General features: G+C 37.8%; 1 protein-coding gene across 1 annotated transcript; it reads left to right on the forward strand.

Moving 5' to 3' along the window:
- The first annotated feature begins 12,898 nt into the window (after positions 1-12,898).
- Positions 12,899-13,606, forward strand: LOC127129462 (uncharacterized). Its single transcript, XM_051058643.1, has 2 exons — positions 12,899-13,112; positions 13,257-13,606. Exons 1-2 carry the CDS (start codon positions 12,899-12,901, stop codon positions 13,604-13,606), a joined length of 564 nt encoding a protein of 187 aa, XP_050914600.1.
- Positions 13,607-20,468: the final 6,862 nt, after the last annotated feature.

Here is a 20,468-nt window from a genome sequence, read left to right on the forward strand (position 1 = left end):
CTTCAAGTGCCTGGATTCTAGCATCGGCTCGTTCCAAATGATACTTCAGCCGTGTGAAACTCTTTCTGACTCTTCAGTCTTCAGCTTCTCGCATTCCAGAGTATCCTTGTATTTCTGAATGCTATTCTCCAGTTCACGAGTATGAATCTCAGAAATCAGCCGTGCTTCCCTTTTCATTTCAAGGGTCAGTTCCAGAGTCTTGTTGAGTTTTTGAATCCGGAGTAAAGCTCTATCCAACTCCTCTTCCTTTGATTTGAACACAAATTTAGTGCTGTAGAGCGCTTGTCCAAACTTTTCTCTCCTTGCTTCAGACTCTCTAGCTCTTTTGTTGGAGATTTCAAGTTCTTTATCCTTCTTTTGTTGATCGTCTTTCAAGTTCCCATTCTCTATCGATACTCGGCCAAGCTTGATTCTCAAATCAGCATTTTCCAACTCTAACTCCTTGATACAGGCATTGAGCTTCTCTACATCTTCAGGTAATATGGGTTCTGGCTCAGGAACCAATGGATAGATAGAAGGATCAAATAGAAAAGGGAGTTTAATCATCTGAACCCTCTCTCTAACCCAACAAGTGTAAGACTCTTGGGCAATGACATTTCTCTTACCCAACTCCTTACCTTTTCTGATAACTGCTTGCCAAGACCTCTTGATCTTTTTCACCATGGGATGATCCGCTTCAGCACTATGTAAGATGAAAGGCTCTAGAGCTTCAGCTTTTGGAGGGCCATTCATAGGGTACCCATGCTGCCTCAGAGATAACACAGGGTTATAGTTGATGCAACCCTTGGTTCCTATCAAAGGCACATTGGGGAAGTCTCCAATGCTGACAATCACATTCTCGGTTTCCCAATCCCTGATATACAACTTAACATGACTGGAGGTGAGGAAAGCTAACTTCTGGAAGGGCTTGAGTTCCTTTGAGACAAAAGGACCTTCTTCGGGCATATGGGATCTAAACCAGGCATGCAACAACTGCGCACAACATAAGACGATTCCTCCCTTCTTCTCATGACGATCATGGAGAGTGTAGTAGATATCTGCCAAGAGGAACGGTACAGGGTTACCAGAGAGGAAAATTCTCACCGCCAGGTGGTCCACAAAATGGTCAATATTTGGGAAGAGAACTATCCCATATACCAACACGGCTAACACAGCATAAAAGGCTTCCCAATTCCCTTCTTTTTCCATCTTCTTGGCCTGATCTTCCAAGAACTTCCTAGAAAAACCACTGAAAGGTCCTTTCACATCCCAATTGTCCACGACTTCAGAAACTTTCAGACCCAAAGCTGAAGCTATCCTCTTGGGAGGAATATCTTTATCGAGCTTAGGAAATGGATTATGATCCTTCAAATTCCGGCCTATGACCCTCTCAACCTCCTCCAAGGTAGGAGCCAACTGGAAGTCAGAAAACGTGAAACAACGTAGAGGTGGATCATAGAACTGAGCAATAGTCATTGTGGTCATCATGTCCATCTTCTCATTTAGGATGTCCAGAATTCTTCCATAGTTTTGTACAAAGTTGTTGAGTTTGATTGGTGTTATTTTGGCACTCAACTTCTGCAGGCTGGTAAGGTCCACGTTTTTGTATTTGAACTGAAAAGTGCCTCTTCTCTCAGGATTCATCTTGCTAACAAGTCTTGGATTCCTGAAATAATGCGAAGCAAACTAAGAGTTTTGCTTTTTATGCGTATGCAATGAATGGATGGATGCAATGTTTTTTTGTTTTTTCTTTGGATAGGTTCAAAGGTCGGAGGTATGGATAAATTTGATTGCTTTTCCAAAACGGGGTTCTCACCGGGTATGATCTAGGGCTTTGTCACAAAGGATCCCCAGAGTCATTGATTCACAAGAATGTTTGACGCTTACGGGAAATACTTTCCGGTCGTCAACTCCATCAAGAGAATCTATTCTGGGTGAGGTTCTCGTACCGACTCTTACGAAGTATTCACCTCGGGAGTCCGTACTACGCAACCATCGACTGGGTTCTAGACAAGGTACTCAGAGTCATGGATTCAAAAGACTGTTTGACGCTTACGGAAAATACTTTCCGATCGTCAACTCCATCTAGAGAATCTATTCTGAGCGAGGTTCTCGTATCGATTCTTACGAAGTATTCACCTCGGGAATCCATACTACGCAACCATCATTTCTAGTTGGCCAAAGGTTCAATGTTCTAAAAGGTCCTTAGAGTCATTGACCCCTTTGAAACATCGAAGCTTACGAGGTATACACCTCGGGCGACAATATTTGCAAAAGAATCTACTCTAAGTGAGGTTCTCGTACCAACTCTTACGAAGTATTCACCTCGGGAGTCCATACTACTCAACCATCGTCCTATCTTATGTTTTTTTCACTCTAGACTCGGGTGTAGAGTCTTTCCCACATGGTTTGCAATCAAAACCCAAGTACCCAACACGGTGGAACCAATATACAACAAATATCAATATAACAATAAAGATATTAAAAAGCAATAAATAAGGGAAAAGCCACAAAATTAAACAAACAAAGGCACACAAACGTCCTAACTAGGCTTGACTCACTTAGGATTGTTGTCCCCAGCAGAGTCGCCATCTGTCGCACCTCGAAAAAATGGGGATACGACTTCAAAGCGAAGCGCGATCGCACGTTCGCAATGATGGACTGAACAGAGTCGCCACCGAACTTTATTTATTCCCAAAAATAGGAAAGGGAAAATATCGATAAAACCCCTAAAAGAAAGGATAAGATATGGTCATCGCAACCAATATCAGGGTTCGGGAGTCGATTACGCAAGGGGAAGGTATTAGCACCCCTCACGTCCGTTGTACTCAACGGGAACCATTAGGTTAGTTGTGTGCGTTAGTGTTAATTGAAATGTTAGGCTTTTCGAATTATTAGGTGGGAAAGAAAGAAAAGATGAGAAGAGAATGTTTTTTGGATTTTTGACGAAAGACTAAACCTACGTTTTTTATTAGTGGGCCTGACAAGATTTACAAATCCTGCTCCTACGTATCTCAACAGAGAAATCAAGGCTTACGTAGTTCTGGATAGAAAAATGTTTGTTTGTTGGTCGATTTTAGCGAGAGCTATATTGTATTAATCGACGAAAACATTGTTTTACCCAAAACAGATGAGGAGTGGACGCATACCACACATCGAACGGATTTATAAATCTACATTCAAAAAAGCGTCATTTATCTCTACTCAACAATCGTGGCCGAAACATTGTTTTGCGTCACCTTAAGACAATATGTCTTTCATTTATGAAAAAGGTTTTTGATTAATCGTACGGCGGCGAGAAAGAGTTTGATCGGTTGGATGTATTTTGAGTGATGGCGAGAACTTGGATGAGCGAGATATACATCTCGAATCCTAGCCTCAGGAGTGCACGGTATACACCATTTTCCATTTCCATCTTTATTGGCAAAAGTGTTTGATAAAGATTAGGTATTTTAGGTTTGATTGAGAAAGGGTTTGAAGAAACCGTATTGACAATTTTAGACGATGGCGAGAGCTAAGATAGGCGAGGCATACGTCTCGAATCTTAATCTCAGGAGTGCACGGTATACACCATGTTCCATTTCCACCTTTATTGAAAAAGTGTTAAATAAGAATTAGGTATTTTGAGTTTTGTTGTGAAAAATGACTTCACACTAGATCAAGTATTGATGGACGTTTAAGAGAAATTTGAATGAGTGTTTGAGAGAAAACAAAGTGGATAAATTTGGATGATGGCGAGAGCTAAGATAGGCGAGGCATACGTCTCGAATCTTAGTCTCAGGAGTGCGCGGTATACACCACGTTCCACTTCCATCTTTATTGAAAAGGTCTTAACTATGAATTAATATTTTTTGAGTTTTTATTAGAAAAAATGGCTTGACGTTGAATCAAGCGTTTGGTGAAAGTTTGAAAGAAATGGAATAGAATAGGAGGGAGAAATGAATTGATTTGTTTATTGAGAAAATACTCGACGTTGGATCGAGTCATTATTTTTGATCTTTTGGAAATGGTTGATTTTATTCTTGTGTTAGTATATAACTAAACAGTCAAACAAATAAAGAAATAAAACAGTACAAAATTATTACACATCGGGGGAGTGAGGTACATTTTGTCAAATGGGGATTCAAAATCATGAAATAATTAAATCGGACCCAAACAACAAATAATGCAATGTATGAGTGTAAGTACAAGAGAACTGGCTCATTGTAAGAAAGCCCAAGAGTAAGCTATGTGAGGTTGATGGCGATGCTTAAAAGCAATCGACTTACAAGGGTATGGAAATGGGCTCGACATTGAATCGAGAAAAGTGTGATTCTAATAGTTTAAAGCGGTTTTGAATGGATGATGAAATTAAAGGAAACCAAACTTGTGTTATTAAACAATAATGAAACTATGAGTATAGGAGAAATTATAATAAAACATAAACATGAAAAAAATGAATGCTAAAAGAAATAAAATGCTATATATGGATATCGAACCCACTCCACTAAAGACCATGAAACTACCCTCTCTCCACTAGGCCATTTATGATTAGTTATTATTTTAATGCTAATTCGGATAAGTAAACCAGAATGGATTAAAATTAGAATTAAAAATAAAAACTAAGATAAAATAGTCTGTTGGACTACCAAGAAAAAACAAGAAATTAAACTCAGCCGCCTGACTGTTGGGTTCTAGAGGCTAATGGATTGGGAATACCAAAATAATATACTAATATACACTATTAACTAAAAACACAGGAAGACTAAACGTAGAATCTTTTATAGTTTTAAATGTTGGTTTTGTTAAAAAATAAAAAGAAAATGAATAAAAGAAAAAAAAGGTGAAAGGTACTGTAACAAAACCCAGAAAAGTTCATCGTCCTCAAACTCCCTCTCAGGCCTCTCAACCGCGTCTCTCTCAAACTTCACTCATCACTCTCAGTTGTCCCTCACAATCGCTCATCATCGCTCACTCAAACGCTCATCCTCCACCTTCGCTCCCTCAATCGTTCATCCGTCCCTCACAATCGCTCATAACACTACCCAAGGAGAGCGCGAATCCATGGTTTCAAAGAGAGAATCAAGTGGAAATCTCACCTTCGGCGACGACGACGGCTCAGGTGATGCTTAAATCTTCTTCCTTCGCCTCTTCAAATACTGGTTTCTTTTGATTTGGGGATTAGGGTTCTTTGTGGAGTTTTGTCCGCCTCCGATTTTTTTCGTCCCCTCTCCTGATTCTCCTCTCCCCCTTTTATGTCCAACAAATTTAGGGTTTGGGATTGGCTTATGCATATCAAAACAGGTGTCTCTGCAAACTCCTTTTGATGTGCTCAGAATCGGATCGTCTTGTTTGATGCTAGATTTGGAAACGGTAATCTGAGCCTGTGTTTTCCCTTTGAACTTTTGTCTCCATTCCATTTTGGGATTATTCCTTGAATTTTAACGCTTTGTTAATGCTATGTTTTTTACTGCAGTGAATTTCTCTTGCAACTATGAGGTTTCTGTTGCAACTTCCCTTGTAGTGATTAAATCATGGACAAATGGCCATTTCTTCTTCGGTGTCACCGGTTCGTCTTTGGTTAACATTCTCTTTTCAATAACTGAATTTCAATAAGCAATGCTTCTTTGTCAAAAATCTGAGAAGACATATCGCACAAAATTTCTGAATTGATTGTTGTGGTTTGATTTGATTTTTTTTTGCAGGGCTAAGGTTGTCACAGGACATATTTGCATATTAGCCTCCTTGAAGCACTCTGCAAACTTCTGTTGGATAATTAAAAGACTGTTTTTGTGCAGATTCCTGAGTCAGTGTGGTCTTAGGTGAAGCATCCTTAAAGTCGCATTTGATGGCCTCACTCGTGTGTTTGCAAAGTGTGCTTGTTTCTTGCTCTCATCTCTAAGAGCAATCAAAGCAGGTATGTCTTCAAACCCCTTGTCATTTGCCTTCAACATTGTGTCTAAACCAATGAGTTGCTTATAAATAAAATCACCATGAGAAATAATGAATTCCTTTAGTGATGCAGTTCCAGAAAAGTACTTGCTACCACTCATTGACTGTGCCATGCCAGCAAGTAACTCATCATTACCGGCATATCCACATTTACCTTTTCATGAAAATCCCTGATGTCTTTTGGTCCGGGATAATGGAGAGGAATTTATTATGCAGATAGGCTGAAAAAATTGGGTCCACTGACACAGCAGCCACTTCATGCTTAACATTTCCACAGTCCATAAGTTGAATAGATAGTGTCTTTGATTTTGGAATGTTATTTATGTTTGAATTGGAATTGGGTTTTGATGTGAATTTTAATTGAATGCTTTGGTTTTGGAATTCAGGGGCATATTGATGATCCATCTACTGGTATCTATTGGTATGGACTTTTTTGTCGTCTTGGAGCGTCCTGGTTATTGTGTGGGTTATCGCCGTAGGTGCAAAGCCCGTGTCGGAATCCAACACCGTGTTACCAAGGATGATGCCATGAAATGGTTCCAAGTGAAGTGTGGGGGAGTGATTCTTAACAAATCTCAGCAGACCTGAGTTATTATTGCTTTTTGGCATATATAGTTTGTTGTCTTTGGGATGCTGGCTTAAATTATGCTGAAATTTTCGATGGATTGTTATGATATTTTGAATTTTCTGCTATTTCATGATGAAGCAATTGAGTAAAAATGTTTTGATATTCTGTTAAAAAATTCTTCTTCTCCAATTCCTTGCGTGTGACTGTTCTTCATTATTCTTGCTTCTCCCTTACATCTTTGTTTCTGTTCCTGTTAGGTGCAGTGTGAGGTTACCGTCATGGTTTGCTCTTGTGTGGGGTGCCGTTGTTTTGCAGGTTGTAATTTTGCAACTTTGTTGGCGGTGTTGGGAGGACAGACCAGGCCAAAAGCAGACACTCCAATGGACAAGGAAGGTGGCCTGCCAAATCTGCTAGATTCATCCTTGATTTTCTCAAGAATGCAGGGAGCAATGCCGAAGTCAAAGGATTGGATGTTGATGCTGTATATATTTCTCATATCCAAGTCAATCAAGCACAGAAGCAAAGACGCCGAACATACAGAGCTCAATGGAATAATCAACCCTTACATGTCATCCACATGCCACATAGAGTTGGTACTATCTGAAAAGGAAGAACCTGTCAAGAAGGAGCCCGAGACCCGGTTGGCTTCTAGCAAGAAGAGGGCTTAAACTCCACCAAGTGGCACTTTGTCTTGAACTCGGTTTATTTTAAGAGAACAATTTTGTTGCCATGTTTTACTTTCTTCCATTGTTTGTTGTACGAAGTATTTGTAGTATGAAGCTTTCAAACTGTTAAGGTTTATACTGTTTTGAATTATTGAGTCAATTTTGGAACTTGGTCTTTATTTAACCATTCATGACAGCGTCACGTATTCACCAACTAAGTTTTTGATATGTTTGTTTTAAATAGCATACAGCAGCGCCAATGCTATGAAGTGTGTCATGACAATGATTTAACTACAAACATTGTGTGATGTTTGTTTTATAAACTATATTTTTTTTTAGTGGCTCATGGTGAAAAAACCTACTTACTAGCAATGATAGAGTGGACCAAAGATCTAGAGTTAAAACTTATTGTCTCTATCCTTCATGTTAAAATGGAATAGTTGATTCATCCAACTCTTTAAATCAGGATAATTAAAAAATGAAAAAAATTCAGGACCAAAATCGGGGTATGACACCTCGAAACCAAGCATTCAGACCTAGCCTTGCATGCATGTCCCTATGGAGGCGCCAATTTGAATGGCGACCCCTCTTTAGGATTGTACATGGTCGCCAAATGAGGTGGAGACACCATGCAAACACAAATTTTTATGCTCTCATCCATTTGCCTATAAATACATCCACTCCTTCAACACTTCTTCCACACCAACATTCTCACTACTTCCTCTACAATACTTCTTTTACAATTTCATCTTCAACAACATCTTCCAATTTCATCTACACCAACTCCCCAACAATATGTCTTTACTCACAATGGGCGAAGCACACAGAGGAACAGTTGCAAACATCGCAACATATGTAAGTTTTTTCTGTTGTTAACTTTTTATCTTTCATCTTCACCAACCCCATTTTATTTTGAAATACCAACTTAGTTAAGTGTTATATTATTTCTATTATAGGATGTATCAAGGTTTCTAACTCGAGTCCACGAATTTGTCCCAATGGACCCGATGATTCAACCTTATGTTGAACTCGCCGGTTTTGGTCATATTAGCAAGATTATGTCTTGGTCTGTAGATAACAAGTTCATTCTAGCCTTATGCGAAAGATGGAGGCCAGAGACACACACATTTTGGTTTCCAACCGGTGAGTGTACCGTGACGTTAGAAGACGTCTACATGCTTTTAGGATTACGAATTGAAGGCAAAGCTGTTAATGGTAAAACCAACTATGTAAATTCAATTTGCATGGAGCTTTTAGACACTGATTTGTTAGATGATAATGCTAGAGGTCAAGGTATACTACTCTCACGCCTAAAGTCATATTATAATAGTTTATATTTAGATGAGCATTCTACCGAAGATGCTCGAATAATAAAAACTAGGTGTTACATTATGCTGTTAATAGGATCCTTTTTATTTCCCGAAGGTAGTGGTTCTAGCATGCATATTATGTACTTACCTATACTTAGACATGTAGATAGAATAGGTAGTTACAGTTGAGGATCCGCTTGTCTAGCCTATCTCTATAGTTCGTTGTGCAAAAACTCCCACAAAGACACATCTACATTTTCTGGATGTGTTATTTTGCTACAAGCATGGGGTTGGTCAAGACTACCGTCTCTAGCACCAGTCAATAACAACCCTTTCACTTTTCCATATGTAAAAAAGTAAGTTGTTTAAATTGCTATATCTTTACTTACTTCCTTAAAGTTTATTACCTCAAACTATTTTTTTTTTAACTTTTTGGTGTAGATGGTCGACACGTGGTATGAGTTACAGCAGATGTCCGAGACACTGTATTACTCAGTATCGCAACCTGTTGGATCACCTTCGACCGACAAACGTAAGCTAAATAACTTCATTATTTCGTCATATTATGTTAACTTTTTCTACATTCATTATAATCCTATCTTCTTTAACATTTCAGTTCATTTGGCGTCCATACCTTAATCTGGATCATGACCATGAGGTCAACGTTGAAGACGCAACCGTATGGACAACATGCATACCGATAATACGGTTCACAACTGTGGAGATGCACAACACCGATCGTGTGAAGCTGCAGTTCAGTATGGTCCAGAATATCCCAGATCCCCCAACTAGCCTAGGAGAATGGCATATGCGTAAAGTGAACGACCAATGGAACTTCAACCCTTGGCAAACCTTCGCAAGATCGGAGTGTCGCAAGTGGAAGCACCATCGTGACCATGTCTTAACTGATGCAGTCATGCCAAATGAGGTAAAACCAAGTCGTACTTATATGGCTTGGTACAAATCGGTTGGTTTTCAATTCATCGCCGATGATATGTACCTCTACGACCCACGCCAGACAAGTTACACACAAGAAGGATCAACATCTAACCCCCAACAACATTCTCAACCCGGTTACTCACAACCCCCTATCCGTCAAACTTTCCGTTCCACAAACACACAAACATACAACCAAAACATGCCATTCACCCAACCCCAATACCAAGAACATACCCCATACCACCACCAACAAATTGACCATCAACCTCAGACCGAACATCGCTTCGCACCCACACCATCACCCTACCAAAGTCGCCTTAGCCAAAACACTAACCGCCCCTCCTCCTACCGTAGCCAAGAAGCCCAAACATCACAAAACCAAAACATCCCACAACCCTATCTCTTCCAAACACCCCAACAACCTTTCCTAGACGCATCATTCACACCCATGTCTCCCTTCAACCGTCTCGGTCGCCCATCCATGAGTCAACCACATCCCAACTTCTCTGGCATGGGTCATGAGCTCAGCTACACCGGTACACCATCATTGAATACTGAAGACTATGCTGACTTGGCTGAATACCTCAACGGATCTTCTCCTGTAGGAGGTAATGACGCTCCTGGCCCCTCAGATGAACAAACACCGGTGCAGAATCGTCAACGTGGGTTAGGGCCAAGGGTTAGGGTAGCTAGGGGATGTGGGACCGGAGGTCGGTTAGGTGATCCCGGTCATCACCATTAGGTTTCTTTGTGTAAACTACAAATTTTATTAATATCAAGTCGTATTATATCAAATTTATCTTTGTGTAAACTCCAAACATTAGGTTTCTTTGTCTAAACTCCATTTTGGCAAAATTCACATACACATGTTTTAACTGAAACCCTAATTTTGGGTCAACTACCCAAGAACCTAACTCACTCATTTTTTATGATTTTGAGGTGGGACAAAGTGCATTGGAAAGTTTGAGATGTCTACTTAAATTGTTATGTTGGACAAAATTTCATAATTCAAAAATAAACACATGTGATAATACAAAACATTATAGGCCACATAACAATTGAAATGTCAAAGAGTCCAAGTTCAGGTGCCCATACCTTTCTCAAAAAAAATGCAAATGATGCAAACTTTTAGTCCAAATTCATTGTCTTGAAAAGATATACAACTTTTATGTTGAAAGTTTTGTCATTTGAGGGTTTTATCATTCAAACAGAAGGGCTTGAAGTTGGTCCCTTTTGGCAAAATTCACATACACATGTTTTGACAGAAACCCTAATTTTGGGTCAAGTTCGCAAGGACCTAACTCACTCATTTTTAATTATTTTGAGGTGGGACCAAGTGAATTGGAAAATTTGAGATGTCTACTTCAAATGTTATGTTGGACAAAATTTCATAATTCTAAAAGAAACACATGCGATAATACAAAACATTATAGGTCAGATAACAGTTGAAAAATTCAGAAGTCTCTTTTAATTTCCAGTTTCTAAAAATGATTTTTAATATTTTTTATTTTATCATTTGATATTTTTTGTGAATTTTCTCTTTTCTGATTATTTTTAATTCATTTTAAATAGTTTTTGATATTCAAAAAATACAAAAATATTTTTCCAACCTCTTTGAATGATGATATATCTATGAAAAATATTCTAATCAATTTATTAATTGATTTGAGATTTATTTGAGATTTTAATTCAATTAAGTTATTTTTATGCATTTTTAATTGATTAAAAATAGTTTCTGACTTCTAAAAATGCTGAAATTATTTGTCAAACTTTGTTTGACCTTGTTGAACTTGGGAGAATTCAAACTTCAACTGCCCATAACTTTCTCATAAAAAATCCAAATGATGCAAAATTTATGTCCAAATTCATTATCTTGAAAAGATCTACAACTTTCATGTTGGAGGTTTTGTCATTTGAGACTTTTTAAGGGAGTCGTCAATTGAATTGGCGACTCCTCTTAAAACTTACACATAGGCGCCAATTGGATTGGCTAGGGTACCTGCCCTAGCCAACCTAATTGGCGCCTCCTTTCAATTTTTAAGAGGAGTCGTCAATTCAATTGGCGCCTCCTCCTAAAAGTGGGGTAGATTGAGAATTTTTCTGAAAACTGGAGTATTTTGGGAATTTTTTCGAAAAACTGGGTTATTTCGCTAAAAAAACCTTTACATATTGTTAATAATAAAATTGATAAAATTACATAAATAATTTTTTTTTAAAAATTATTAAATAATTTTAAAGATAAATTTCATAAAAATAAATATGGTATATATTTTTTCTTTAAATATATAAATGATACTAAGAACTCATAAATATACATTTTTTTGTGAATTTATTAAAACTAAGTGTAATTTGAGAATATCATGTGTATATAAGTTAAAATTATCATTTTACGGTGGAGGTTAGTTGGAGGCGAGTCCAAACGTTTGAATATGCTAAGACAAAAACGCATCTTTCCTGGTGGTATTCATAAAAGCGAAAAGGATGCCAATTATTGCAGTTGATGATAAGAAAATGATAGGAAAACGAAGAAATAAAATGAGGAAAAGTGAAAATGAGGAAAGTGTTGGTGAGATTTACGAATGAAATTGAAAGAATACGGAAGCACGATAACAACGCTGCTTTCTTCCCACTTTCGCACTTTCCATGCCATGAATCACTGTAATCATTATTATAGTATATTATCTAGTAATATTATTATCCTTTTAACAAAAAAAAAAATAGTAACACTTTCTTTAAACACATCTTAGCAAATACTTTAAACTAGAATCCAATTAAATGACTTTAAAAAACAATTCTCCTTTTTGTTTTTGTTTAAGGGAATAATTCAGTATTTTAGTATTTCACTTATTGACATTATTATTTGTGTATGTAAATGAGTAATGTAACACACTTTATTCATTAAGTAATGTAACACACTTTATTCAAAAGTAGTGGAATAACCATTTTTGTGTAATCGTTAGTGGAATAGTAGTGAAAGTTTGTTAGCGTTTGTTATTCTCTCTCTCTGTCCCTCTTCCTTCATCTTCATCTTCTTCCCCACCAATTGATATTTAGAACTCCGGTTCAGATCCACGGGGAAACACGAGCGAACGATGAGGCGTTGTGTGATTGTTTTCGTTTCTTGAATTCTTGTTGAATTTCTGATTGGCATCGTAACAAAATCACATTTCTTGATTTTGCGGGATTGAGAAACACTACTGTTTGGTGAGATTTGAGTGAATTGCACAAGATTGAAGATGAACGGAAACGGTAATCTGAATACTAAGCTTCTAGTGTTTGATGGCAAGAATTGGAATCGGTGGATGGTTCAGATGTGTGTGTTGTTTGACGCTCAAGATGTTCTTGATCTCGTCAATGACGGTAACGTTCAAGTTGCACTTCTAGAAAATGCAACAGATGCGTAGAGAAATGCAAAATGTGATATGAGGAAAAAGGATAAAAAATAGTTGTTCTACATCCATCAGTGTGTGGATGTGAACGTGTTTGAGAAAATCGTTGATTCGACGATGACGAAGGCTGTGTGGGACACAATGGTATGGTGTTATGACGGTGATGCATCAGTGAAGAAGGTAAGGCTTCAGTCTCTATGTAAGTTGTGTGAGAATCTCAGTATGAAGAACGATGAAAAGGTACCTGACTACATCTCCAAAGTGATTCTGATCACAAATGAGATGAAGTCGTGTGGAGAAACTCTCTCTGAAGAAAGTATCATTCAAGAAGGTACTTAGGTCTCTTACTCCTCAATTTGATTACATTGTGGTAGCAATTGAATATTCTAAGGACCTAGCACCATGAGAATTGAAGAGCTGCAAAGCAGTCTAGAGGCACAAGAGTTGCGTCTGACTAAGAGAAACTCTGAAATAGAGGTAGAGCAGCAGTCTCTGAAAGTAACTTATGGTAAGAAATATCAGAAGAAGTCTTGGTCTGAAGCCAGAAAGAGATCTGATGGTGTTAAGAAGTCAAAAGCCTCAACTTCTGAAAGGCAAAAGAGTGCTCGGAAAGGGAATGGAAAGTATGACAAGAGGAAAGTCCAGTGCTACTGTTGTAAGATGTTTGACCACTTTGTTGTTGATTATTGGTCAAACAAGGAAAGGAAGTCAGAAGAAGCAAATGTAGCCAAAGGAGATTCTGATGATGAATCAGTGATATTGATGGCTTCTGAATCTGATGATGCATTCTTGGCAGATTGGTGGTATATAGACACTGGCTGCTAAAATCATCTTACTGAAAATAAGAAATGGTTGGTTAACTTTGACTATGGTAAGAGGACATAAATCATATGTGCTGATGATAAATACCTCAATGCTGAAGGTATGAAAAATGTCAGAGTAGTTCTGAATCATGGTAAAACAATATTGATTCAGAATGTGTGGTATGTTCATGGCATGAAAAGCAATCTGATGAGTGTAAGTCAATTAATTGAGAAAGGATTTTCAGTTACCATGAAGGACAATATTTTGAAGCTATATGACTGTAAGCAGAAGTTGATTATGAAGTCAGAATAGGGGAGGAATAGAATATTCAAAGTGAATTTTAAAATTACATACTCTGAATGTCTTAGTGCAACAAGTGCAGTAAAGAAAAGTGAGTTATGGCACAAAAGATTTGGTCATCTGAACTTCAGAAGCTTAGGGCATCTGAATTCAAAGAAGTTGGTACATGGAATTCCTGCAATTAAGAAGCCAGAGAAGTCATGAAATGTGTGCATGAGAGGGAAGCAACCAAGACTACCATTTGCATCTGAAATGCCTCCAAGAGCAAAGCATGTTTTAAGTGTGGTGCATTCTGATGTGTGTGGACCATTTTCAATACCTTCACTTGGAGGGAATAAATACTTTGTGTCATTTGTTGACTAGTTAACAAGGATGACACGGGTATCCCTTATAAAGTTCAAACACAAGGTGTTTGCTGAGTTTAAGAAATTCAGAATCAAGGCTGAGAGTCAAAGTGGTCAGAAGTTGAAAATTCTCAGAATTGATGGTGGAGGTGAGTACAACTCTACAGAGTTCAAGAATTTCTTTAAGGAGAATGGAGTTGAGCATGAGATGACTACTCCATACACTATTCAACATAATGGTTTTATTGAAAGAAAGAAACCGAACTTTGTTTGATATGACAAGGAGCATGCTGAAGGAGAAGAATCTACCTTACACCCTGTGGGGAGAAGTTATTGCCACTGAAACATATGTGCTCAACATGTGTCCAATCAAAAAACTGAAGGAAATTGTTCCTTTAGAGAAGTGGATTGGAGATAAGAAAAGTGTGAGCCATCTAAAGATGTTTGGTTCTGTTTCTTACAAACATGTTCCAGATGCCAAGAGAAGGAAATTGGATGACAGAAGCAGAGTTATGTTATCGGTAGGGTACCATAATACAGGTGCTTATAAGCTCTATTGTCATATCACTAACAAGGTTGAATTCAGAAGAGATGTCATTGTGAAAGAATCATAAGTGTGTGATTGGAGTAAATCTCAATCTAACTCTGGTGTAGTGCCAACTTCTGAATATACTTTAGAATCTGAAGGTTCTAAAGATGAGTCAGAATCAAAAGATGATTCTGAAGGTGACTTTGAAGGCGAGTCTGACTCCGAAGGCGAATCTGATTTTGATCTAGATTCTAATGGTGATTCAGAATCTAGTGGAAATCCAGACTCTGGAAATATTCTAGACTCTAAAGGTGCTACTTCCGGGGTTCCAGCATCTGATATTGTTCCAGCGCCTGAAGAAGATTTTGAACATGTTCGGAGGCCACAAAGAATCAGAAGCATACCAAGAAGGTTTGCAGAGTTTGACATGTTGCACGATACTAAAGTAGACTCTAAAGGAGAAGTTATTTAGTGTGCCATGTTAGTATACTCTGAACCAGTGAGTACTAAAGAAGTGGTCAAGAAGAAAGTATGGTTGAAGACCATGAAATAAGAACTTGAGGATATAGAAATAAACAAGACTTAGAAGTTGACCGAGCTTCCAAAGGACAAGAAAACCATCAGTGTCAGATGGTTTTTCAAGGTGAAACTGAAGCCAGATGAATCAATTGGCAAACACAAAGAAAGGTTAGTCACAAGATGTTTTCTACAAAAACCTGGGTTAGACTACCTTGAGATGTTTGCTCTTGTAGGGAGACATGAGAAAATCAGATTGGGTGATTGTGATAGCTGCTAACAAGAATTGGCCTCTGATGCATCTGGATGTGAAATCTAAATTTCTAAACGGTTCATTACAAGAAGAGGTATACGTGTCACAACCTCCTGTATTTCTGAAAAAAGAATCTGGAAGGGATGATGTACTGGTTACATAAAGCGTTGTATGGACTGAAACAAACTCATAGAGCTTGGAATTTGAAAATTTGACATATTCTCTAGGGTGGAGATTCTGTACTCTGAGAAGGGTATCATTTTGCATCAACTGAAGTATGAACTTGAGCTTCTAAAGCAATTTGACCTGCTGAATTGTAAGGTTCCGGTCATACCTGCAGAAACAAATCACAAATTGGATTCTGATCTTGAAGGTGATGATGTAGATGCTACAACTTTCAAGCAGTTGGTTGGATCTATAAGGTATTTGTGTAATACCATACCTGATATTTTCTATGCAGTTGGAATGGTTAGTAGGTTCATGAGTAAACCAAAATGGTCTCATTACCAAGCTGTTGTCAGGATTCTGAGGTATATTAAGGGGACTCTGAAGTATGGAGTTTTGTTCCCTTCTGGAGAAAAGACTAAGTCAAAGCTACTGTGTTACTCAAACTTTGATTGGTGTGGAGACAGAGTTGATAGAAGAAGTACTTCTGGATATTTGTTTAAGTATCTGGAAGGTTCAACTTCTTGGTGTTACAAGAAGCAACCAATTGTTGCTTTGTCAACTTGTGAAGCTGAATACATTGCAGGTGTTGTGGTTGCATGTCAAGCTGTTTGGCTTTTGAATTTACTACAGGATTTGAAGATCAAGGTAAATAAGCCTCTAAAGATGATGATTCATAACAAGTTTGTAATCATTCTTTCCAAGAATCTAGTGTTGCATAGGATAAGCAAGCATATTGAGACTAAGTATCATTTTCTGAGGAGTCGGATTCAGAATGGAGTGCTAGAAGTTATACACTGTAGCACCTAGAAGCAGCTGACAGATATTCTACGAAAGCGATCAAGACTGATCAATTTCCACTTGAGGGATGAAATTGGTATTATTAGTTTTGATTAGTTAAATCCTAAATTAAGGGATGGTGGTATTTTAGTATTTCGCCTACGTGGCATTATTGTTTGTGTATATAAGTGAGTAGTGTCCTTAGCCATTAAGTAATATAACACGTGGTATGTAAAAGTAGTTGAGTAATCATTCTCTGTGTAACCGTTAGCGGAATAGTAGTGGAAGTTTGTTAGATTTTATTCTCTCTCTCTCTCTCTCTTCTCTCTCTTCCTTCATCTTCACCTTCTTCACCTTGTGCACCAACACTTTCATCTAAACATTGATATGGTTATAATCCCCCCTCGTATAAATGTAAATTACACACAAATACGATTCAACTCATATTTGAAATGTTTCACCTTAATCTCTTATTGACTTTAGTCAAAGTGCTAACCTTTTTTGCAGGTACTATATTTGGTCACTAAATAATTGCCACCACCACATTAGAAGTATTTTCACAATGGTCGGCTTCCACCTACCAGTCATTCTCTGATCTAGTATAGAATAATGGTGTCATATGCGGGGATCAATTTGCTTTGATTCTCCTGAATTTCTTCAATTTACGATTGTAACTATCTTTAATATCGCCTCTGATGGTTGGTTTGAAGTCAGTTTGCAGTTGAAACACCGTCAACGACCATCATTTTCGATCAACCATTAAGATTCTTCAAGACAACGCTTCAATTATTCTTTCTCCCTTCATCGAAGAACATTTAATGCAGCAAGATCCTCAAGCTTCAATGATGATTATTCAATTATTGTTCAAAGATTGTAATTGTACTTAATACAAGTACAATATACGTGACAACCCTTAGTGGATAAGGGTTATTATAGGCTTTAAGATTGTTGGGGTATTGAGAGCTATCTAATGTGAGGTTAGAAACTGTTGTGTATGTGTATTTCCTTGTGTTATTGGTTAGCTCATTTAGTATCATGGTACTGATGTATTTATAGCCCCCTATGATCTTGAATTGAGTGAACTAACTCTCTCTAGAATATAGAGACCTTCACAAGAATGGATGGTTGATACCCAGAAATCCAAGAGATGTAGTTAAGCCCCATGACTTCCCAGATACCAACTGTTGACCTAGTGTACGCTCTATCCACGATTGCGCGTTATGGACGTGGAAACGGGAAGTTTGCCGATGCATCCAAACAAGCGGAGATCGAGCCAAACAAAGGACACTCGAACTAATAAAAGGGTGACTCAGGAAGGACAAAGTGTATTCCTCTTGCCATGCCCCAAGCTCTCTCTCAATTATACCACTACACAATCCGTCAAATATGAGGGCGTAATTAAGGCCGAAGTATTTTAACTCATGACTTACATTTAGACCTTCCAGATGAGCCTTGTTGGGGCATTTATTCCTACCTTGTGGTCTCCAAGTTTCAAATGATCTTTATGGGTGAGGATTTTTTTAAAACTCCCCTGACGAGACATAGTTGAGTCCCTCATGAGGGACTTTAATGAGTCCCTTGAGCGATACTTTAGTTGAGTCTCTCGGACAAGGCTCTTGTTGAGTCCCTCGAGCGAACTTTGTTGAGTCCCCTAATGGATAATTTCCCCAAGCATTGCCTGAGGCAGGTCCAATTCCCTACATTTTAGTAAGTTATTTGTATTCTCGCCCTCTATGGGGCATCATATACTCCCATTTTCTAGGAGTCTCTCTTTAAAGTTTATGGTCATTCCTTTGGTGGTTTGTAAATGTTTTTCTCTGTGTGACGTCTTTTTTGTTATTCATAGTATTGGAGCTAACTGAACGACCTATTAAGGTGTTGAAGGATCCTTCTACAGTGGTCCAACAATGTATTTGCCTCATAGGATGACAAGGATCTTCCTTTGTAACTCCAACAATATATATATCCCGTAGGGCGACAAGGATCTTTTCATAGAAGTCCATCAATATAATTACTCTGTAGGGTGACAAGAATCTTCTTGTGTAAGTCCAAAAATATAATCACCTTGTAGGGAGACAAGGATCTTTCTGTGAAATTCCAGTAATATAATTACCACGTAGAGCGACAAGGATCTTACTGTGAAATTTCAGCAATATAGTTACCCTGTAGGACAACAAGGATCTTCTTGTGAAAGTCCAATAATATAATTTAGAAGTAAAACCATAATAACTTGTTACAAATACCATAATTTGTTACACGAGTTTCGTAAATAGGCGATTCTCCCTCTACCACTTAACTATAATTATATCTTAAATTGGATATGTTCCAAGTTTTGGGGATGAATCATCCATCCAATTCCTTGAGCTCATAGGATCTATTAGGAAATTTCTAATATATATATATATATGAGTAATGTTAACTTGTGCCCCCTAAAGCATAAGTTAAAAAGACTTACTTATAATAAGTTTGTATTAGAAAAAATAAAAATATTTTTTTATATTTTTATTAAAGTTAATGCACAATTTCCAAAACAATATTTCTTAATTTAGTTCTTAACTTCTGCCTTTAGGGCATAAATTAACATATTTATATATATATATATATATATATATATATATATATATATATATATATATATATATATATATATATATATATATATATATTCACGATACAACTCATCCTAGTTAGCTTGTAATTTTCCCTACTGGACAGACACTACGACTTGTCGTATCAGTAAATCGCCTTACCATATCTCTCTTTGAATCATCTTGGAGTTGTACCACATGGCTGCTATCTGTTTAGCGACGAACTCTCGGATGTGAGAGACATCTCTCATTTTATCAACTAGATGCATCTAAGCCCTTCATCGTTTTCTATTTTGTTGAAGTATGAACGTTGACATGCCGACATGTCGACTTCAAATGGTAACATGGCATCCTCCCCGTATACTAATGTAAAAAGGGGTTCTATAGTGGTGGAATGAGGGGTACTATGGTATGACCATATCACTTCATGTAATTGTTCGACCCACAAACCTTTGGCCTCATCCAGTTTCTTCTTAATCCCTTTCAATATTACTTTGTTAGTCAACTCTGCTTGTTCGTTCGCGTGTGGATGAATCACATATACGAATTTAGTCGGTACTCATATCTCCTTGCATAAACCAATTATAGAGGCACTATCGAACTGAGTGCAATTATTTGAGATAATGATTCCTGGTAAGATGAACTTGCACATGATCTTCTGCCAATAAAAAATGACAGACTCTTTCCACCATTATTTTGGATACAACATCTACTTCTATCCATTTTGTGAAATAGTTTACTCCGATGATTAAGAATTTCAGTTGGCTGAGAGCTATGGAAATGGCCCCAAAATTTCCACGCCCCACTGATTAAATGGTCGAGACATTGGTGTAAAATGGAGAAGCTCGGTAGGTGGATGGCTGCCACAAGCCCCTTGATGAACCTCGAGGAAGACCAATGTGATCTCATTATCCCTCAAACATCTCAGCATGGGATTGGTCTTTCTATTTCGTAAAGCTTCATTGATATAAGGATGCACTTCATTGCACGTCTTCAATTTGCTTTACTTCTAGCTCGTCTTGTGGTAACTCGCCTAACTACAAATAATGGATTATGGGTGTCATCCATCCGCTAGTCTGGGTGACATCGATATTATTCACCCCTCCTAATTCTATGATAGAGGATGTCGAGTGTTTCATGTATTATAGTGTCGTTTAATCATGCTTTCTTTGAGCTACCCATCTTGGACAACAAGTTTTCCCTGAAATTCTGTTCAATGGACACATGCTCTATATAAAACTTTTTGAAGCACTCAGACAAGTCATGTACCTCCTTTAGCTATTTGATGAGTTAAGGTTCTTTCACCTGGGGACAGAAGAGTGAGCTAGCATAATGTGTATCATATTATTAATGGTTTTTATTTTACATTCCATTTTTCCATTTTGTGAGGATGTGTGGGGACCAGAGA

This window comes from Lathyrus oleraceus, chromosome 3 (genome assembly GCF_024323335.1).
Source record: "Lathyrus oleraceus cultivar Zhongwan6 chromosome 3, CAAS_Psat_ZW6_1.0, whole genome shotgun sequence".
Lineage (NCBI taxonomy): Eukaryota > Viridiplantae > Streptophyta > Magnoliopsida > Fabales > Fabaceae > Lathyrus > Lathyrus oleraceus.